This window comes from Hyperolius riggenbachi, chromosome 9, assembly GCF_040937935.1.
Source record: "Hyperolius riggenbachi isolate aHypRig1 chromosome 9, aHypRig1.pri, whole genome shotgun sequence".
NCBI classification, from domain to species: Eukaryota; Metazoa; Chordata; class Amphibia; order Anura; family Hyperoliidae; genus Hyperolius; species Hyperolius riggenbachi.
Window position 1 is genome coordinate 241,576,480 of NC_090654.1, and position 23,509 is coordinate 241,599,988.

A 23,509-nucleotide genomic window follows, 5' to 3' on the forward strand; every position below is an offset into this window, starting at 1 on the left:
CTGCGCAATAGAGTGGATCCAATCGGGTCGGCTATTTCCGCTTTGACCCGAACAGAGAGCCACAGGATCGTGGAAGGTAAATATTTACCTCGCTGCAGTTCAGGGGGGTTGCAGCGCTGAATTTCTGGGACACTGGAGGATGGGGGAAGCATCGTTAGGATCCAGAGGCTTCCCCTCCCAAGGTAAGTATCTCCAGAGCGCTGTACTAAGCAAAAAGACTATCGGTTTTGCCGTCTAACCGTCTCCAAGCAGGAGATGCGCGCAATCTTCTGCAGTAGCCAGCCCCAGGACTTGACGTCAATTGGCGTTAGGCGGTCCTGGGGCTGCCGCCACGGTGACGCCCATTGGCGTGACGCGGTCTTTAGGTAGTTAATCATTGTGGGGAAACTATTTCCTGTTCAAAGCAATTCTATATTTCAATCTACTTTGCAACTCATGCAGTGACCCTAGTTGGATAGTTTTGGCTGATTACTATTCTATTGCACCACAGTGTCCTTCCTCCTGCTTCCTCCTTCATAGAAGAATACATACATACATACATACATACATACATACATACATACATACATACATACATACATACATACATACATACATACATACATACATACATACATACATATATATATAGTGGAGGAAATAATTATTTGACCCCTCACTGATTTTGTAAGTTTGTCCAATGACAAAGAAATGAAGTCTCAGAACAGTATCATTTCAATGGTAGGTTTATTTTAACAGTGGCAGATAGCACATCAAAAGGAAAATCGAAAAAATAACCTTAAATAAAAGATAGCAACTGATTTGCATTTCATTGAGTGAAGTTTTTGAACCCTCTAACAATAAAAGACTTAATACTTAGTGGAAAAACCCTTGTTTGCAAGCACAGAGGTCAAACGTTTCTTGTAATTGATGACCAAGTTTGCACACATTTTAGGAGGAATGTTGGTCCCCTCCTCTTTGCAGATCCTCTCTAAATCCCTAAGGTTTCGAGGCCGTCTCTGTGCAACTCATAGCTTGAGCTCCCTCCATAGGTTTTCTATTGGATTAAGGTCCGGAGACTGACTAGGCCACTCCATGACCTTAATGTGCTTCTTCTTGAGCCACTCCTTTGTTGCCTTTGCTGTATGTTTTGGGTCATTGTCGTGCTGGAACACCCATCCACGACCCATTTTGAGTTTCCTGGCAGAGGGAAGGAGGTTGTCGTTCAGGATTTCACGATACATGGCTCCGTCCATTTTCCCGTTAATGCGATTAAGTTGTCCTGTGCCCTTAGCAGAAAAACACCCCCAAAGCAAAATGTTTCCACCCCCATGCTTGATGGTGGGGACTGTGTTTTAGGGGTCATAGGCAACATTTTTCTTCCTCCAAACACAGCGAGTTGAGTTAATGCCAAAGAGCTCTATTTTGGTCTCATCATACCACAGCACCTTCTCCCAGTCACTCACAGAATCATTCAGGTGTTTATTGGCAAACTTCAGACGGGCCTGCACATGTGCCTTCTTGAGCAGGGGGACCTTGCGAGCCCTGCAGGATTTTAATCCATTGTGGTGTAATGTGTTTCCAATGGTTTTCTTGGTGACTGTGGTCCCTGCTAATTTGAGGTCATTCACTAACTCCTCCCGTGTAGTTCTAGGATGCTTTTTTCACCTTTCTCAGAACCATTGACACCCCACGAGGTGAGATCTTGCGTGGAGCCCCAGAGCGAGGTCGATTGATGGTCATTTTGTGCTCCTTCCATTTTCGAACAATCGCACCAACAGTTGTCACCTTCTCTCCCAGCTTCTTGCTAATGGTTTTGTAGCCCATTCCAGCTTTGTGCAGGTCTACAATTTTGTCTCTGACATCCTTGGACAGCTCTTTGGTCTTTCCCATGTTGGAGAGTTTGGAGTCTGCTTGATTGATTCTGTGGACAGGTGTCTTTTATACAGGTGACTAGTTAAGACCGGTGTCCTTAATGAGGGTGACTAATTGAGTAGAAGTGTCTAACCACTCTGTGTGAGCCAGAACTCTTAATGGTTGGTAGGGGTTCAAAAACTTATTTCACTCAATGAAATGCAAATCAGTTGCTATCTTTTATTTAAGGTTATTTTTTCGATTTTCCTTTTGATGTGCTATCTGCCACTGTTAAAATAAACCTACCATTGAAATGATACTGTTCTGAGACTTTTCATTTCTTTGTCATTGGACAAACTTACAAAAATCAGTGAGGGGTCAAATAATTATTTCCTCCACTGTACATAGTTATTTTGGTTGAAAAGGCATACGTCCATCGAGTTAAACCAGTGTAAAGTACAACACCAGCCTGCTCCCTCACATATCCCTGTTGATCCAGAGGAAGGCGAAAAAAACCCTTACAAGGCATGGTCCAATTAGCCCTAAAAGGGAAAAATTCCTTCCCGACTCCAGATGGCAATCGGATAAAATCCCTGGATCAACATCATTAGGCATTACCTAGTAATTGTAGCCATGGATGTCTTTCAACGCAAGGAAAGCATCCTAAGCCCCCTTTAAATGCAGGTATAGAGTTTGCCATAACGACTTCCTGTGGCAATGCATTCCACATCTTAATCACTCTTACTGTAAAGAACCCTTTCCTAAATAAATGGCTAAAACGTTTTTCCTGCATGCACAGATCATGTCCTTTGAGAAGGCCTAGGGATAAAAAGCTCATCCGCCAAGCTATTATATTGCCCTCTGATGTATTTATACATGTTAATTAGATCCCCTCTAAGGCGTCTTTTCTCTAGACTAAATAAACCCAGTTTATCTAACCTTTCTTGGTGAGACCTTCCATCCCACGTATCAATTTTGTTGCTCGTCTCTGCACCTGCTCTAAAACTGCAATATATTTTTTTTTGTAATGTGGTGCCCAGAACTGAATTCCATATTCCCGATGTGGCCTTACTAGAGAGTTAAATATGGTCAATATTATGATAGCATCTCTAGTTTTTATTTCCCTTTTTAATGCATCCCAAAATTTTGTTAGCGTTAGCTGCAGCGGCTTGGCATTGAGTACGATTATTTAACTTGTTGTCGATGAGTACTCCTAAGTCCTTCAAGTTTGATGTCCCCAACTGTATCCCATTTATTTTGTATGGTGCTAGACCATTGGTACGACCAAAATGCATGACTTTACATTTGTCAACATTGAATTTCATCTGCCATGTATGTGCCCATATAGCCATCCTATCCAGATCCTGTTGCAATATGACACTATCTTCCTGAGAGTTGATGATTCTGCACAATTTTGTATCTGCAAAAATAGCAACATTGCTCACTACTGCATCTACTAGGTCATTAATAAATAAATTGAAGAGCACTGGACCCAGAACAGACCCCTGTGGGACCCCACTGCTAACAGTCTCCCATTTTGAGTACGATCCATTGACCACAACTCTTTGTTTTCTGTCCATTAGCCAGTTCCCTATCCATGCACACACACTCTTCCCCAGTCCTTGCATCCTCAACTTTTGCACCAGAATTTTGTGGGGAACAGTGCTGAAGGCCTTTGCAAAGTCCAAGTATATCACATCTACAGCATTCCCAATATCCATATTAGCATTTACTACCTCATAAAAGCTGAGCATGTTAGTCAAACAGGACCTGTCTTTAGTAAACCCATGTTGATGCTGAGAAATAAGATTTTCTACTATGAAGTCATGTATAGTATCTCTTAGTAACCCCTCAAATAGTTTGCATACAACTGATGTTAAGCTTACAGGTCTATAATTTCCTGGATCTGATTTTTTTTGCCCTTCTTAAATAATAGGAAAACGTGGGCTGTACGCCAATCCACTGGGACTCTGCCAGTTGAAAGAGAGTCACAAAAGAGAAGATAAAGGGGTTTATCTATAACTGAACTTAATTCCCTTAGGACCCGAGGATGCATGCCAGGTGCCTTGTCTATTTTTAATTTATTTAGTCTTGCCTTCTCTTCTTCCTGCTTTAAGTATTTAATATTACAGTTAGAAGATTGAGACTCTTCTGCCTCTGTAATTTGCAACAGTGCTGTTTCCTTTGTGAAGACAGAAGCAAAGAAAGCATTTAATAACTCTGCCTTACCTTGGTCATCCACCATTGGGTTCCCACCCTCATCCTTTAGGAGTCCTATACAGTCAACCTTTTTTTTTTTTTTTCAGTTAATGTACTTGTAAACATTTTTTGGGGTTAGATTTGATATCCCTAGCTTTTTTTTTTTTTTTTTTTTTTTTTTTTTCAGCTTCGATCTTTGCCAGCCTAATTTCCTTTTTTTACAAATTTTATTGCACTCCTTATAATTGCTTAGTGCAGCCTCGGTTCCCTCCTGTTTTAGGACCTTATAAGCATTCTTTTTTTCCTCTTCATTTTATCTTTAACCTTTCTATTCATCCATAGAGGCCTTATTTTATTCCTCGATATTTTGTTTCCATATGGGATATACATACTACAATATTGATTGAGTATAAGTTTAAAAGCTTACCATTTCCCTTCAGTGTCCTCCCCTTGTAGTACATTATCCCAGTTCACCAAACTTAAGGCTAGTACACACTAGCAATTTTGATTGGCCAATGATTGGTCAATTTTACCACCTCCATGTAGTATGAGGGCCAACAGATTTTTAATTCTATGCTGATTATATAGGTAAATGGTCATACTACATGGAGGTGGTAAAATTGACCAATGATTGGCCAATCTAAATTGCTAGTGTGTACTAGGCTTTAGTGCCTGCCTAATTTGATTGACCTTTTCTAAAACTCATAGTTTTAGTGGTCCCGCTGCACCGTGGCCTATCAGTCATCAGATCAAACGTTATCATGTTGTGATCACTATTTCCCAAATGTTCTTGAACTGCACATTTGACACATTGGCCTCAATTCACTAAGATCATGCAGGAGATAATAAGGCAAGAGAAAACTTACCTCCACACAGTGAGAGTTATCTTATCTCTTCATTCCTTAAGTTACCTCCTCTGTAGTTAATTTACCTCTTCTGTAGTTATTTTCACATGTAGTTAATTAACAGCCTGTCTTTAACTCTGGAGTTATTTTAAGGATTGGAGAGTTAACTTAAAGACAGAGTTAACTTTAGGTTTGCCTGAGCTAAAATGTTTCCTGAATACTACATGCCTTATCACCATGGTAACAACTCTAGATAGAAGTTATTAAAGACAGGAGATAATCTTAGTGAATTGAGGCCATTATCTGGTCTATACAGCTCAGAGAGTAGAGCATGCGTGTCTCTGCAGGGATTACTGCATGGATTGGAGATGGATTTTAGTTTACCATGGCCAACTATTCTCTTCTTGAAGTGAAAAAAGACTGAAGTGGAAAAAAAATTATGGTATAATGAATTTGTTGTGTAGTACGGATAATTACTAAACAGTAACAAAAGAAAATATTCTCATTTTTATTATTTTTTTTTTGCCCAATATATGAGGAATACATTTTGTTAACATGTAAAAATCCTCACAAACCTCTTCAATTTACAGTAAACTACTTTTGAATGTAATAATCTTCCCCTGTCTGCACTATCTATAAGGGGGCGTGGCCAGGTGCCATCCAATCATTTCTCCCAGTCAGGATGTGGGAGGCGGTGTGACTAGTCTAATGTGTAAGTGGAGAAAACATGTTGGAAATAATAGATCTGGCAATAAATCTGACAGAAAATCTCACCATGTGCTTATGAATAAGGCAAATATCCATGCCAAATTCTGCCAAAAAATTAAAGCTCCAAATTAAAAAATCCTTATACTTGATGTTGAAAAGAGATTTGGAGGTGACAGAATATGTTGGAAATCTTTAGCACAATGTTTAGGGGTGACAGACAGCAATAAGACAATACAGGAATACATGCAAACCAGATCACGCAGCACAGTATGAGTACAAGCAGTGTTCTCCCCAGGCTCTTTTAGCCGGTTGCTCCACCCGGCTAGTTTTGGTGACCAGCCGGCTGTCATCGGCTCACCTTCTCCTTTGCTGTATGCAGAGAAGCGCCGGCCCTGCATTCCGTTATCACGCTCCACCCGGCTACTTTTTCATGCCACCCGGCTACTTTTTCATGCCACCCGGCTGAAAAAAATTTCTGGGGAGAACACTGTGCTTAGTCAGTCACTGGATGGAGCATGGAGATTAGGCAAGTTTGGTTCACTCAGATGCACAGCATGGCTGCACAGTAATGGAGGTGCATGATCGGGTAGGACACAAAAGGAGGACCCTGCCCAAAGGCTTACAATCTAGAGGAAAGGAAACCTGAGATAAATAAAGTACAGGGATTTTTACTTATCTGGGGCTGCCTCCAGCCCCCTCTATTCAGTCTGCTCTCATGCCATCCTCTCAGGCCTAGTTGTGCTTCACTGTGCATAACTGGGAGTGTTCCTCGCAAGAGCAGTCAGTCTTTGCGTACTTCTCATGCGCAGAATGCTCCCGGCCAGCGCTGCGCCGGCACAGTGGTGTGCGACTGAGCCCAGTTAGGGATGTAACCAGGCCAGCCGGCTGAGGAATGGAGCTGCCCAGTAGGACAGCGAATGCGCCACACGGATTATAGGGGGCTGGAGGAAGCCCCAGGTAAGTATAAATGCTTGTGTCCTGTTTGATGTACACAGGGCCGGATTTGTACCCTTTACCGCCCTAGGCCCCTGTCACCAGCCCCCCCCTTCAGTATAGGTAGCCAGATGATTCCCCCCCCCCCTTACCTCTAGTATAGGTAGCCTGATACCCCCCCCCCCAGTATAGGTAGCCAGATGACTCCTCCCCCTTTCCCTCCAGTATAGGTAGCCAGATGACTCCTCCCCTTCCCACTAGTATATGTAGCCAGATGACTCCTTCCCCCCCCCCCCCCCCCCCCCCCTTTCCCTCCAGTACCCAGATGACTCCCTTAATCCCTGCTCCTCCCTCCCCCAACCTTTCAGTACAGGTAGTCAGCTCGCCTTTACACCACAGCAGCCATCAGTGTGACTCATTTCTCCGCTCCTCTCCAGTGCAGAAGCTTTCTCTTCCCTTTCATCTCCAATGCTCCCTAAGTCAATAGCCATCAGCCACAATGCAAATGTGCACAGAGAGCAAGGTGGCTGCTGCACAGGCGGCTAGCAGCAGAGTACCACGGTCAGGTGCTCACCTGATCTCCCTGCATTGCAGCATTTGCAAGCTTGCAAATGCTTCACCAGTTTAGCCTGCTGCTTTGGTGCCCTTCCTCCTGTGGTGCCCTAGGCCATGGCCTAAATCCAGCCCTGAATGTACACTTTAAAAGCAGATCGATTTCTGGAGCGATCTCATTGAAATTGATTTTAGGCCCTGCTTTCCCTTACAAAATAGCCCATAAAATGCTGCCGGTAGAGTGAACGATATTCTGGCAAATCACAATTGCTCCTGTGTGATCGCGGCCATTCACTATCAGGAGCGAAGCATCTTTTGGAATTGCCAGCGATCCCTAGAAAGCATTAATTGCTGCTGAAAGCCCTTTAGTGCCCCAGGCATAATACAGAAGTTTGCCTTCATAAAACAAAGTATTTGCAATGATTCAGGTTGATCCATAAACGCAGGCCTGGTGTCTGACCTTGTAACATCAAATATCTCTGTACGCAGGACGCACCTAGCTTTTATCTATTCTTTGTCATTTAGTTTTATGATGAGATGACTCTGCAAACCTCTGTATGTTTACATCTGCAGTCAGTGAAGCAGGATATGTATACAGTCGCTGTACATAGTAACTGTGTACATTCCTGTGGGTCACGTGATGCGTATTGAATAACTCTGCCACAACACAAGACATCAACACAGCAGCTGAAATGGCAGCTTCTGCAGGTTAAACGACCTCTGAGAGTCTCCCTGACCCGGCATCATGTTACACTCTGAATTCACAAGGTCTGCTATGTCTCAGCAAGTCCAAGGCATTTGGATATTAATAAATTATGGTCACAGGCCATGACCCGGCCGTAGCTTTGGCAACTGTTCTCGGTGTATGTTTACATCTACAAGGGGGGTTGCCCATGCATGTACTTTTGACCATTTAGGACATACATGGGTTTTGGCCATCAGAATCCATATATTAAAGGATATTTTAGCCCTCTTTAAAATTCAAAAATAGGGTGTGCAGGAATGTGTATTGGGCTCTCCTCATGCCCACAGCTCCCCCCCCATTCTCCATTGTACTCCTCTGTTATGGTCTAATGTCTCCTCAAAGCTACTTCAGGGTCAGTGAGCTCTGTGTAGGTGTTGGGCGTCCTTAATCACGAGCCCGCGGGCCGGGAGTGCTCTGCCCATGCACACTACATCACAACTACGTAGTGGGCATGTGCAGAGCACTCCCGGCCGCAGGATCAAGGATGCGCGTCACCGAGCAGCACCTATGCAGTGCTTGTCAACCCTCCAGAAATGGTAGACCATAGTGAAGGGGGACTGGGGGAGCGGTGGGCATAAGGAGAGACTACTACACCGGCAGCACACTTTAGTACTAGGCAGCACACTTCAAAATCTATTTTTATACATCATTTTGGAATTTTCATGTTAGAATTTTTTTTTTTCAAAACTTCAATTTTGGCACTGAAAATTACTGGTTAGAAAGAGATACTGAATACAAGATCCCCATGTTTATAATGGCTAACTAGAAATGCGCTTGCTTTATGTTGGAATTACACTTTTCGGTGCTGGCTGCTGGTGTACGTGCTGCTTGTGCGCATCCTGTCTGCTGTTACTCGGGCCTCTAGGAGTGACTTGGCTGGATTGTTGCCTTGTCTGATGTAATGTGACTGTAAGTTTGTTCAGTGAAGTGAATGCCTCGCTACACTGATGAGTAAGACTAACATCTGTCATTTACATTGTGTGAAAATGTCACATCTTTCAAATCTTGAGAAAGAACTCCAAAGATGTAATGCTTAAAGGGAACCAGAGGTGAGTCATATGGAGGTTGCTCTATTTATTTCCTTGTGAACAATGTAGGTTGCCTGGCTGTCCCCCTACTTCTTTCAGGGTTGTGATTCAGACCAGGGCCGGATTTACCATAAGGCACTGTAGGCACCTGCCTACAGGTGCCTGAGGATGGAAAGGCAGCTCACTCAAACCCTCCCCCCTCCCCCCCCCCAAGAGTCCCAAATGGAGTATAAATGAGAGGTTACTCTCCCTAGTCTTGGCATTCCACTGACCAGGTCTCCATTTAATCGGGGGCACCTCTACCTACCTAATACTTGGGGGGCACCTCTAGCTACCTAATACTTAGGATAGCTCTGGCTACATAACACTAAGGGGCACCTGTAGCTACCTATAAAATGAAAGGGGAGTAAGGGAAAAGTGACAGCGGGGCCAGCCAACACACTTGTGTGCGGTTCAATGGGTTTGTATGTGCATGGAGGGCGCAGTCTAGGGTGCCAGAACATATGTGCCTATAGGCTCTTTTGAGGTAAATACAGGCCTGATTCAGACACTACAGATGGCAGAAGATCAACAGGATTGTTCTAAAGCAGTGCTGTCCTGTGGCAGTTTTAGCCCCCGAGACCTCAGAGCTGAGGGGACTTTTTTTTTTTTTTTTTTTTAGTTTCCCCCATTCCTCAGCTATAATGTAATATTTATAGCTCCGCTCCCCTTCGTTCCCCCGTGCTGCTGCCGCCGCCTCACCTCTCAGATCGGCGGCGGACAGGAGATGGAAAGGAACCAGCCACACCGGCGTACGGCAGCCGCACGGGGGACTTGAAATGTTGGACGTGACCGATGATGTCACTTCCTGCATTTAAATTCGCTGCACGGCTGCCGTGAGCTGGTGTGGCTGGTTCCTTCCTATCTCCTGCCCGGTCCGATCTAAGAGGTGAGGCGGTGTCAGCGGCAGCAGCATGGGGGAATGAAGGGGAGCAGAGCGGAGATCTAAGAGGTGAGGCGGCGGCAGCAGCACGGGGGAACGAGGGGAGCGGGGGGGGGGGGGGGGGGGGCATGGAAATATACATTATAGCAGCCAATCTGAAGGCGTTTTGTGGGTAAATATGCTGGCGATCTGAGTGCATTTTGTGGGTACATCTGCAGCCAATCTGAACAGCATTTTGTGGGGAAACTGCTGCTAGTTTTTTTTATTGCAGGGGGGGGGGGGGGGTACAGGGGAGTTTCTGCCGGCCCTCCACCATGTCGTGGCCTGGAAAAAAAACTGCCCTCCAGCCCTCCATGCCCACGAAGTTGGACAGCACTGTTCTAAAGGAAATAAGGATGGCAGTCTCAATATCACTCTCACTTTGGGTTCACTTTAACTTCCCAGTCTACACTGTGCCATCTCTGTCCCCTGTACCTCCTCTGTGCTCCCAGTATCCCTCTGTCACCTCTGCCCCGTAACTGTTTACACAAGTGTAAAAGCCATTTTATCCTTGATTTTTTTTTTTTTTTTTTAAATGGAATTTCTCAAAACCAACAAGTCCAATTTGAATTTCTTTTTTTGACCGGTTCCCACAGAATCTAGGGCGTTCGTAAGTCAGGGACTCCGTGTGTGTGTGTGTGTGCGCCCCCCTGTGTCCGCTTATGTCACTGTGTCCATGTCGTCTTTTTATTATTTTTTTTTTCCCAGCCAGCTTGCGTGGCACGTGGGCAGACGTTGGGCAGTGCAGGGGGTCAGGCATGTGTGCGGGCACATATGCGTCATAGGCGTGCGCTAACCTGCAGACGTTGTTGTGGCATTGATAGGGGGCATAGCGGCTGAGCCCTAGCCCCCGTTTTTAAACGGTCGGGCTTAGTCCTGGTATATTAATTCCCCCTTATCTGTGACTAATCACAAGCGTCATTTGCTCTCTGTGTCGGCACAGAAATTCTGTTCCCTTAAGGCCCTTTCACGCTGTCTGTTGTGTTGCAATAGACAATATTCTCTCATTACAGCGTGAGACTGATATTCCTATAGGGCTTTCACCTTGAATGCGGTGTGATAATTGGGTAATGCGTGTGTTTAGTGGCATTGTACTGTGTATCTCACAGTACAGTTGCTGCACTTGTGTGATGCGCGGTGCGACTTTTGCAGCATTGCCATACTGGCACAGTGTCAATGGTCCCTTGGAATGCTTTTTATGTACCTGCTGACAGGCTGACTGTTTTTAAAGAGAATCTGTATTGTTAAAATCGCACAAAGGTAAACCTACCAGTGCGTTAGGGGACATCTCCTATTACCCTCTGTCACAATTTCGCTGCTCCCCGCCGCATTAAAAGTGGTTAAAAAACAGTTTTAAAAAGTTTGTTTATAAACAAACAAAATGGCCACCAAAACAGGAAGTAGGTTGATGTACAGTATGTCCACACATAGAAAATACAGCCATACACAAGCAGGCTGTATACAGCCTTCCTTTTTAATCTCAAGAGATCATTTGTGTGTTTCTTTCCCCCTGCAGCTATCTTCCACTGAAGTGTCAGGCTGTTTCTTCCTGCAGAGTGCAGACAGCTCTGCCTGTATGTAATTCCTCAGTATGTGAAAGCCCAGCCAGCTCAGAGGAGGATTTATCCAGCTTGTAAAAGATAAGAGAGAAGAGAGAAGCTGCCCTAATCTAAATAATACACAGGCAGTGTGCAGAGAGGGGCCTGGAGGGGGGAGATGCATCACAGAACCACAACACTGAAGAACTTGGCAGCCTTCCAGACAGTCTGACAAGTCTGACAAGAGAGATAAGTTGATTTATTACAGAGATGGTGATAGTAGAACGTGCTGCAGTAAGCCAGAGCACATTAGAATATATTTTGGAACTTGTAGGATGGAAGAAAACCAGGGCTGTGGAGTCGGTCCAAAAATCCACCGACTCCGACTCCTCAGTTTAGGATTCCTCCGACTCCGACTCTCCGACTCCTCTAATTTGCATATTACAATTTTGTTGATTAAAAGTATGTAACATGAAATTCGTCTCTTCACTGCCAACGCTTAGGAATTTTACAAGACAACTGAAGTGAGAAGGATATGTAGACTACTATATTTATTCCCTTTAGACTAAAACTAGTCCTTGGTAAGAGTACTTGTAAAAGGTACAAACCGGAACAAAGAACACCTATCAGGCCCTAGGCAATGTAAGTGTGGGTACATGTAAGAATGATGTGCAGGTACTCTGCAGGGGAATAAGGAGATTGTAAACAGACAACACCTCTGTGTTCAATGTGCACAGCATTCTCAGTGGATTCCCTGCAGCTCTGTGGGGAGTGCATATGTAGAGTATAGTACTACTGTGTAACAAAGTAAACCTGAGACAGATGAAATTAAAGTTTTATACATACCTGGGGCTTCCTCCAGCCGCCTTCAGGATAATCAGTCCTTCGTTGTCCTCCTCCACCACCTGGATCTTCTGCTATGAATCCAGGTACTTTAACCAGTCGGGTGTAGTGCGCATGCACACACTCCTCCGCCAGGAGCATACCATACCTGTGCAGCACTATTGCGCAGGTGCAGAATGTTCCTGGCTGTGGGAGCGGCATGCGGCCGGACAGCGCTGACTGGCTGAATTACCAGGACTCGTAGCAGAAGATCCGGGTGGTGGAGGACAGCGAGGGACTGATTAGCCTGAAGGGGGCTGGAGGAAGCCCCAGGTATGTATAAAACTTTACTTTTCATCCGTCTCAGTTACCCTTTAATTTGTAGTCACCAAACCAAATTTTAACATATCAAATTATTTGATTTCATCAGCAAAGAGAGTGCATACATTTGCATAAATCAGCATCAATGCAGAATTATTTCCATCTTGTTGACCATCTCTATTAGTGACACGGCTACACATCAGGCTTTATTCTTACAGCATAGATGTTAGTGTATATATAAGAGATTCCTGTGTACACATCATATATACAGTCACAATCAGATATGTATATCTGACCTTAAAAATACGGGGACTGCTTTATTGAAGCAGCACAAGTAACTCATTTTGATTGGTTTATTTCATTTTTGTGGACTAAGCACAGCTATTACTGTATATACACTGTATATATACATTATTTTTAATGACTATTATCTGAGAAATAGAACATTTTATCATATTTTCTATTTTAATTACAGTTACAAATTCATTAGGAGTCGGAGTCGGTGCATTTTTTCCCGACTCCGACTCCAGGCACCCAAAATTGCCCGACTCCACGACTCCGACTCCACAGCCCTGAAAACCGGATGAAATTTTTGTTACGGAGTCCCTTTAATGTGGCTGAGCATTATAGTCAAACTTGCAATTACTGTATTACTGTACTGACTCAAATCAGTGTATAGCTAGCCTTAACTCCTAACCCCCCCCCCCCCCCCCCCCAAATGAATAAATAAAAATGGAGGAATTGATTTTGCACTTGCTGTTCTTGGTGTGTGGGCGCAGGTTCACTTTAAAGTGCACCTGAACTCTAGCATAGGGCAGAAGGAAAACATAGAAATGCACCCTGTAGAGAGTTTAGTCTAATTCCCCCTCATCTGTGACTAATCACCACTGTAATTTGATCTCTACAGCTGTGTCAACTCAGGAATCTCTTCTGCCATGGCAGAGCTGCTAATTTGTACACACAGGATGTTAACCCTATAACTGCTTCCATGAAAGCAGAAAGTAGAAACAGTGTAGATTTATTGCAGGATTTGTATCACCTGTGTAAGAAGAAGAAGAAAAAAATTCTATAAAGGTTATTATGCTTTTTCGGATCTTTTAGAGCAGAGGAAGTTCTGAGTTCAGGTCGGCTTTAAAGAATGGTAAGGTGGTATTGGTTCAACTTGCTGCTTTCCACGTGTGATATCGCACTTCAGTTTCAGAGGTAGAAGTTCCATGGACACAAAACAAGAAGCAGTAGCTTTAGTCGGATCATTGATCCTGTGAGATGATCTTGTCTCACAGGAAGTGAATATATTGTTACTCATAACACACACATTGTTGTGTAGAACTGAGAAAATTGTGTGCTAGAGGTCATTCTTGCTTCCGGGCACATTTCCTCAGTCACATAACCAATATTGCGTGACTAGACTCTCAAGGCTGAGAAATAACAATGCAACTTCAATCTCGTATTACAGACTATATAGTGTCTCCCTGAAAAGAAGTGTCTTGTATTAATTTTTGCTCCAAAATACAGTATATGCTAGGGCTTATTTTCAGGGGGTGTCTTATATTCATCCTGCCATCCCCACTGTGCCACAGCTTAATCTGCTGGATCCAACTGTCATTCTCTGTCCTCTGTCCCAGTGTCTTTCTGGTGTCTCATGCTGTCCCCGGGTCCTCATGCTGTCCCCCTGTGTCCACTGTGTCTTCTAGTGTCCCCCAGGTCTTCTGCTGTTCTGTGTCCTCAGATCTCCCACTTTGTTTTCCTACTGATACATCCTCCTCTTTGCTGTACTCTCCCATATCTTCTGATGTCCCCAGCACAGCGTTAGCCTATGGGGGAGACATACGGCAGCTTGTGTTTTTTTTATTGGAGCCGATTGTCTCGTGGGCGGGACCATGGCTCCGTTATTGGGCAAATCGCTGCACTTGCTGAATAGCTTGTGACAAAGCTATGTGACCTTTGGGCTTTGCTGGAGCCTGATAATACATTGCGCTGTTAGGGGGTTACGGGCAGACCTTGATGCTACGGTTTACCATATGTTCAAATAGATGGATGAGGTCATGGTTCTTAATACATTATGGAGAGAGGTGTTTTTGTTCTATGAATAGTAGCATAAGCCTTTGATAAAATGCAAATATCGGATCCGGTTGTGCAAGAACTAGATGTGAATGGGTCTGGAGGGAATATGAGAGCCGAAAATGTTGAGCAAGAAAAGCTTTATTGAGAAATGCTAGTCCTCATTCCTTGGAGAAGTCCTAGATCCAGTCCTCTGTTATCTCCCCCCCCCCCCCCACCCCCTCCCTTCCTTTCCAAACTTACCATCTCAACTATAGGTAAAGTAGGATTTGAGTACTGAACCTGCTTTAGAGGATACCAGGGCTGTGGAGTTGGAGTCGGAGTCGAGGAGTCTGAGTCGGGGCAATTTTGGGCACCCGGAGTTGGAGTTGGGGTTTCAGAAACTGAGGAGTCTGAGCCGCATGATTTTTGTACAAAATCCACAGCCCTGTTAACTATTAGACTAAGGAGTCGGAGTCTGAGCAATTTTGGGTACCCGGAGTTGGAGTCTGAGTCGTGGTTTCAGAAACGGAGGAGTCTAAAGATTTATGTACCGACTCCACAGCCCTGAAGGATGCATATAAAATCGGCACTGGGAGACTTAGGCTCAGGATACAACTGGTATATGGCTGATCCTGCTGCTGCACAAGTTTCCGGCCGCGCTAAATACTATTCGTGGGAAATGAAATAATTCTGCTTCCAGCAATTGCTGGAATCCGAATTGTGTTATAAAAGTAACTTCAGCTCCGTCTTCTGACGGCGCCGGAGTTACTTTGTGTGCGCTGCTATAGCTGTAATTCCTATTACAGCCTATGGTGGCGGCAGCTGCGCCCACATCTACCTGCGCTGTAATTAAAGCACTCGGCTTTAGACTTGGAAGATGTAGAGCTGTGCGATATTAGTAACCGGCTGCATGAGGGCAAGTATAAGGGTGCTTACACACATCCAGTTTTACCACCCCCATGTAGTAAGAGTGCCAACACATTTGGAATGCTATGGACAGACTCTCATATTACATGGAGGTGGTAAAATTGGTCAGTGTCTGGCTAATCAAAATGAAAGGCGTGTACCAGGCTTGGTGGTGTTAGTTGATAGCAAGCTTGCCATGTCATGCAGTAGACAGTGCGCTCTGTGCCATGTCCTCCATTCATTCCCTGGTCTTCTGTTTCAGTGTTGGCTCCTCGGGCGAATGCATTTGCTAAAGCATTGAAGAAGCTTCCAATCCTTCATGATGAGACTTACGCCCAGCAGACCAGGCTGTACGATTTTCACGACTTCCCCGAAAACACTTTAGTGCTTCCGTAAGTATTGTTTCTGTGTAATAAAGGAAAGAATGGTTTTGAAACTATTGGTTTTTTTTCACCATCTTCCCTAACCCCCCCCCCCCCCCCCCCCTTTTTTTTTTTTTTTTTTTTCTTTTTTTTTTTTTTTTTCACCTGGTTGGGGTAAAGCGGTCACTGGGTGCTGAAATAATGCATGTGGCCAATAGAGGGTGGGCTACAAGTGGTGAACTGAGGCGGTCACATCTCCAGGTCTCCAGTGTTTTGTAGCCATGGTCCAGTGCATGACTATCAGGCTAGATGAGGCACTGCATACACTGTGTAAGGTGTGTGGGTGTGCGCAGAAACATGCAAACAAGAGGATGGGACCTGAGCTTTGCATTCTCGTGGGTAATAAACTATACACTTTACACCATACACTGACTCCTATAGTCACAGTAACTGATTGCACTTCAATGTTCAAGAGGTAGATGATCAAGAGGGCAACCAGGGAACTGGTTTTGTTTAAAGGGGCACTATAGCGAAAAATTTAAAATGTGTGCAAACCTAGACAAATAAGTACTTTTTTCCAGAGTAAAATGAGCCATAATATTACTTTTCTCCTATGTTGCTGTCACTTACAGTAGGTAGTAGAAATCAGACAGAAGCGTCAGGTTTTGGACTAGTCCATGTCTTCATAGGGGGGACCTCAGTAAGGCTTTTATTCTTTATAAAGATATTCCCTAAAAAGCATTTAAACAATGATGCTCATCAGCTTCCCATGCTCGCTACACATTTTTTTGGCAGTTGGACAGAGCAACTGCCATTCACTAAGAGCTTTTGGAAAAAAAAATTATTCCCTGAGAACCCCACCCCCACCCCCATGAAGAGATGGACTAGTCCAAAACCTGTCACTTCTGTCAGATTTCTACTACCTACTGTAATGCTGGGCATACACGGGTCAATCCAGCGGCCGATTAGCCGCCGGATCGACCCCTGCCGCGGGCCCGCTCGTCCGCGCGGATCGATTACTGCGGGAGTCGAGCGGCGTAATCGGGCCAGCTGAATATTATCAGCTGGCCAGATCAGCTGGTCGATACACGGTACAGAAACGTACCGTGTATCCCCAGCATTAGTCACAGCAACATAAGAGAAAAGTCATTTATGGCTCATTTTACTATGGAGAAAGTGTACTTCATATTTGCATATATTTGCACATATTTTAATTGTTAATTTTTGCAGTACTGCCCCTTTAAAGGGGCACTATGGCGAAAAATTGCAAAATTTAAAATATGTGCAAACCTATGCAAATAGGAAGTACACTTTCTCCATAGTAAAATGAGCCATAAACTATTTTTCTCCTATGTTGCTGTCACTTTCGGTGAGTAGTAGATATCTGACAGAAGCGACAGGTTTTGGATTAGTCCATCTCTTCATAGGGGGATTCTCAGGGATTTGTTTTCAAAAACACTTAGTGACTGGCAGTTGCTCTGTCTAACTGCCAAAAAACTGTGTAGTGAGCAGGGAAGTTGGCCAGCATCCATTGTTCAAATCATTTTAGGGAATATCTTTATAAGGAATAAAAGCCTTGCTGAGAAACCCCTATGAAGAGATGGACTAGTCCAATACCTGTCGCTTCTGTCAGATTTCTACTACCTACTGTAAGGGATACAGACTAACCAGCAAGCTCATGTGAGGGGCTACAATGGTTACTAAAATACTAAGGAAAACAAAAGTTTGCTTTCTTAAAACAGAAAGAATTTGCGATAATTCAGGTTGGAGTGATCTTGAGATGTCTCCCAATGCATCACTGCTGAATATATGCAAATTAACCATTGTTAATTTCCGAATCCGAAACAGTCTGTATGCATGTTGGATTATTATGTCTCTGTACAAATTAACAAGCTGACACATTGCATTCCAGTGGTTCTGGAGGTGTGTTTAGCTTCTAAGGGCAACAATGGTTATTTGCATATATTCAGCAGTGATGCACTGGGAGACATCTCAAGCTCACTCCAACCTGAATTATCGCAAATTCTTTCTGTTTTAACCTCCCTGGCGGTCGAGTAAATCCGCCAGGGAGGCAGCGCAGCACTATTTTTTAAAATTTAAAAACCTGTAGCTAGCCTAGTGCTAGCTACATGATAGCCACTGAGCAGCGGCATCCCCCCACCCCCTCCGATCGCCTTGGGTGATCAGGCCCATCAGGAAATCCCGTTCTGAATGGGATTTCCTTTAGGGCTTCCCCCGTCGGGCGCACTGATGTCAAAGGGCGTCCCGATCCACCCCTCAGCGCTGCCTGGCACTGATTGGCCAGGCAGCGCTCGGGGGGGGGACCCTTTAACGCGGCGGGTAGCGGCAGAGCGGAGGCGATCGTAGGTAACACGCAGCTAGCAAAGTGCTAGCTGCGTGGATAGAAAAAAAAAATGCTAATCGGCCCAGCGGGGCCTGAGAAATCCTCCGCAGCGGCTTACCCCATGTCCAGCACGGGGTTACCGCTAAGGAGGTGAAGAAAGCAGACTTTTGTTTTCCTACTGTAAGTGAAAGCAACATAGGAGAAAAGTAATTTATGGCTCATTTTAAGCGTACTTTCTATTTGTATATGTTTGCACATATTTTAAATTATACAATTTTTCACCATAGTGCCCCTTTAAAGAGAACCAGAGACTAAGCATCCTCATGTATTTTATTACATTTATCAGTGGGAACAGAACAGTAAACGCCTACCCTGTTTTTAGTTTCATTCTCATCTGCTTAACCTTTTCGGGACCGGCCACCTACCCCACCTTAAAGAGAACCTGTACTGAGTAAAAATATTTAAAATAAACACATGAGGTAACTTCAAATGAAAATTACAGAGTTACCTTGCCATCAGTTCCTCTCAGAAGCTCACCATTTTCTTCTGATAATAATCCCTTCCAGTTCTGACAATATTTTGTCAGATCTGAAATATATCAGTTGCTGTCAGTAAAATATCAGTTGCTGTCAGTTATAGCTGAGAGGAAAACGGATGTACCAGGCAATGTCCATGTTTCCCTATGGCTCAAGTGGACGATGTTACAGTTTAACTGTGTGCTGACCAGAAAGCTGTTATGGGTAATGGCTATTTTCAAAATGGAGGACGGAAAATTCCCTTGATCATAGTGAACAAATAGGACGCAGGACAGGAGAAAGACACTGAGGAGTAGACTACAAGGATGGTAAGTATGACTTGTGTATGCCTATTTTGACTTTTATTTTCAGTACAGGTTTTCTTTAAGGACCAGGCATTTTGTGCGGGAAGGGGGTGTGCGCGTTTGGGGGGGTCAGGCGGCCGGATCCCGTCTGTGGCTGCCTGGATTTGTGTCCTCCCATGGTGGCCTGGGCCCCCTTCTGCCAGCAGCCTTCACTTACCTTCCAGGCTCCAGCGATGAGCCGCACAGGACCCTCTTCTCTGGCCGGCATCTCCGTTCTGTCTGACGATCAGTTCCGGGTCGCGGCTTGATGACGTCATCAAGCCGGGACCCGGCGCTGACGCCAGACGGAGCGGAGATGCTGGCCAGAGCGGAGGGGGGTGCCGATCGTCGCAGGGAGGTGAGTGGATCCTCTTCTTTTCCCCCCTGCCGCCGCAGCTGTTAAACTGATCACTGCGATCCGACGGCGATCGTAGTGATCACGTGATCAGCAGCCATACGCGATGGCTGCTGATCACTCGGGGGAGATGTCGGCTGTCATATGACAGCTTAATCTCCCCCTCCGGGTGTGCACGATCGTGTCGGGAGCGTAAATTGCGGGCCGGCGTAGATTCTACGCCGCATCAGGCTAGAACAGCCTCAAGTGCGGCGTAGAATCTAATGCACGTGGTCCCGAAAAGGTTAATTAGTCTATTAGCAGCTGTGATAAGGATCCCCGACTGGCTCAGTCTAGGTTTGACCTGGAATCATTATAGCTGAATCACACTTCTGTGGAGTCTTTTCAAGCCCAAGCCTGCCACCTCCTGGCTCAGATTTGCTGCTTTGCATACTGAGAGCTGTGATGACATGGGAGGGGCTGCTGCTGCTGAGAGAGAATCTCTGAAACAGACATGTGTGGCTGTGCAATATGATCTCTGTGCTCTGTGTGCACTCAGCATAGATACTGATGATGACTGCAGTTTCATTCCTATGAGAGACACTTCCTACAGGCAGCTGCACATCATACCAAAATGAAAGCACACAGATGAAAGGCTGCAGCCTTTCTTATATAGCCTAGATAGCAGCCTAGTCTCATATAGCCTAGACAGCACATCCAGAACAACTCATAACCCGGAAGCAGAAGGGATTTGAGCCGGCGGCCATATTTGATTTTTCCTGGAGCAATAATGGATAAAAAAACACTAAAGGCACACCAGAGCGGCAAAATTATCAGGTAGAGCATTTATTCTTTACAAGCTATCGACTAATATGTTAATTTTGTGTGAAACGTTCATCTCTGGTTCCCTTTAAAGAGGAGCTGTTAGGTATAAGGTCTCAGAGAAAATAAACACATATATCAGTAGCTAAAGATTGGCTGTACTTACATTACATATGCATTTCACTGTCCACGTTTGGATTTCACAGAATTTGTATATAGTATATGCAGAGATAGATGCTCCTGACAGCTCATGGCAGGCTCCATGTTTTTCTGTCAAATGTGTCGTCATGTCCTGCCTGCTTCCTGATCACATAAAAGCTCGTACTTGAACAACACAGTGTGCAGTGAATATTAATGAGCCATGTGGCTAGGAACAATAGCTGACTCCTGCAGTGTACTCTGCCAGCGGAGATTTATCAGTGCTACGAGCTGGACTGATTAGAAGCTTCTGTAACGTCTCATTAGCAGCCGAGGGGAGGGACCCAGAATGCTTTGCAGTTTAGTATGCGGCTTGCGTCCTTATGGCTCTGTAACAGACTTGCTGATAAGCACACATCAAAGGTAACTGAGATTTTTATCTTCACTAATGGCTTTTGGGCTTCCTTCTAAACTGTTTAACACAGGAGAATAGAGGTTTAAATTAGCTTCTGCAGCCTGACAGTTAGGGCTGGTTCACATGGGTGTCTGCTGAGCTTTTGCTTGGCATTGCGTTCAAACGCCAGCGTTTAAACGCCAGCGTTTAAAAGCTAGCTTTTGAAAGCTTTTGAAAAGCGTTCAAGGCTAGCAGTTCTGGTCTCTGCTATTGTTTCCTCGCGTTTACTGCCTCTGAAAGCAGCATGTTGCTTTTGAGACTAGACGCAACGCTGGGATCTACTGCCAGGCTGTCATGAAAGCCTGCAAAAGCCAGCTCTAAACGCTCCCATTCACTTGCATGGGATGGCAGTAGATCCCAAAAAACGCTGCGTCTGAAACGCTGCGTTAAACGCCCGTCTGAACCAGCCCTTACTCTTTAAAAGGAAATAATTACGGCAGCCTCCATATCCCTTTCGCTTCAGTTGAGCTGTAAATTATTCACATCTACTTGACCATTCCAGTTACAAAGTATAACAAATGCTGCCATCTAGTGGTAGAAATATGAAATGCGGTTAATTAGTGCACCATGACTACTAAAAGTTGTAGAGGGAAAATGCCAATAGACAAGAAGCGAAAATAATAAATGATGGCAAAATGTATGCTTAGCTATCAGTGGTTCTCCTCAGGACCTTTGCAGCACCCGGCTGTCATCGGCTCACTTTCTTCTATGCCCGGGTCGGGAACCTTTTTGGGTGAGAGCCATAAACGCCACATTTTAAAATGTAATTCCTTGAGAGCCATACAATACTGTGTTTTTTAAACTGGGGCAGTTGGGCTCACGTCCCTGTTGCCATGGTGAAGTGGCAGTTGATCCGCCGGGCTACGGAAGTGTCAGACACGTCTTCAGCTTCTCTTGGGTTTCAGCAATTTCCCAGAGAGCCAGACTGGAGAAATACCGACTAACAGCTTGTACAATTAGCTAGCTGACTTGGGGGTTGATTCACTTTGTAGGACGAGATCCCCGCATTTTGGCCTAATAAGCTGCCTGTCAAGTGACAGGCAGCCTGTATGGCCAATCAATGTGCGGGGATCTCGTCCTACAAAGTCACTGGACCTGACAGTCCAGAGTGGGACAATTGGAGCAGCCGTTAGTTTTGGTGGAGTGCGAGTAAGTTAGTAGTGTATGCTACAGCAGTAGCCTGCCTATTTTGAAAATTTTTCTTGCGCTGCCACACTAAGGGCCCTTTCTACACTCAATGCGTTGGTATGCTTTTTTTTTTTTTTTTTATTCTTTTTTTTCCCATAGCAGTGCATTGTGAAAAAGCTTATAGTTAAAACGTGTATAAAGGGAACTGTGCCTTAGGAAAACATTACTTTGACAATTGGTTTTCTTTCAGTTTTAACTGAGAATAACTGATTAAAGGGGAACTGAAGAGAGAGGTATATGGAGGCTGTCATGTTTATTTCCTTTTAATCAATACCATTTGCATGGCAGCCCTGCTGGTCTATTTCTCTGCAGTAGTATCTGAATAAAACCAGAAACAAGCATGCAGCTAGTCTTGTCAGATCTGACTTTAAAGTCTGAACCACTGAAACACCTGATCTGCTGCATGCTTGTTCAGGGGCTATGGCTAATAGTATTAGAGGCAGAGGATCAGCAGGGCTGCCAGGCAACTGGTATTGCTTAAAAGGAAATAAACATGACAGCCTCCATATACCTCTCTTCAGTTCCCCTTTAAGGCTAGATCTACACTGGTCCATTGCAGATTGGATCCGTATTACACGGATCCGTCCCCCCCCCCCCCCCCCAATTTTTTTTATTCTTTTTACCTTCCCCCTTTTTTCCTAAAAAAAATATTTTTGCAGCATACGTTCCCACTCCGTGGAAACTTATGCACAGCCATGGGGGTGAGGCAGCCGCCATGCTGGAGGGGTATAGCAGGCAGGACGGGAGTGTCAGCGGGGAGGGGAGGATGTCGTCCCCCGACCCCCCCCCCCCCCCCCCCCCCCCTCACCTGGGTCCCCGTCCCTGCTACCCTTCCAGCTAATTTAAGAAAACCTCCAGCATGGCGGCCCCTTCTCCCACCCCCCAGGCTGTGACACAGAAACAAATCTGTTCCTGTGTACAAATCTGCCTGTGTAGAGGGAAATCCGTTTTCCCATTGCCTGCCACTACCCCTGCATGTATCCAGGCCCAGATCCGTTGCGTGAAAATGCAGCAGATCCAGACCTTCCGTTCAGGTTTTGAAAACGGGTCCCCGCAAACGCAGACGGATCTGTTATTTTTCTTGGGTGAAGACAAGAAGTTTTAAATCCGGATGATACCATTTATTGGCTAACTACAAATGAATAAACAAGCTTTCGGCCTTGCAGCCTTCGTCGGGCTTACATCCTGTTAGTTTGCAGGCTGGTGGTACAGACAGCTATATACATGCAACATCAAAAAGGAAAAACCAGATTTTTTTTTTCAAGCATAAATACATGTCATTGAGATGCCTTAAAGAGACTCTGTAACTTGAAAAAGATCCCCTGGGGTGTAATCACCTCGGGTGGGGGAATCCTCCGGATCCTAATGAAGCTTCCCACGCCGTCCTGCGTCCCACGGGGGTCTCGCTGCAGCCCTCTGAACAGCCGGCAACAGACCCGACTGTAGCTTCAATATTTACCTTTGCTGGCTCCAGCGGGGGCGCTGTGGCTGCATTCGGCTCGGAAATAGACGGAAATACCCGATCTCCGTCGGGTCCTCTCTACTGCGCAGGCGCCGGAGACTTGCGCCTGCGC

At 45.0% G+C, this 23,509-nt stretch overlaps 1 protein-coding gene across 2 annotated transcripts in view; it reads left to right on the top strand.

The window, feature by feature from the left end:
• Positions 1 to 23,509, top strand: part of ASPG (asparaginase) — a 138,738-nt gene that overhangs the window by 22,972 nt on the left and 92,257 nt on the right. For both annotated transcript variants that reach the window (XM_068254225.1, XM_068254226.1), the window contains exon 2: positions 15,697 to 15,826. In XM_068254225.1, coding sequence (XP_068110326.1) covers positions 15,697 to 15,826 — 130 coding nt within the window. The remainder of the gene's footprint in view (positions 1 to 15,696; positions 15,827 to 23,509) is intronic.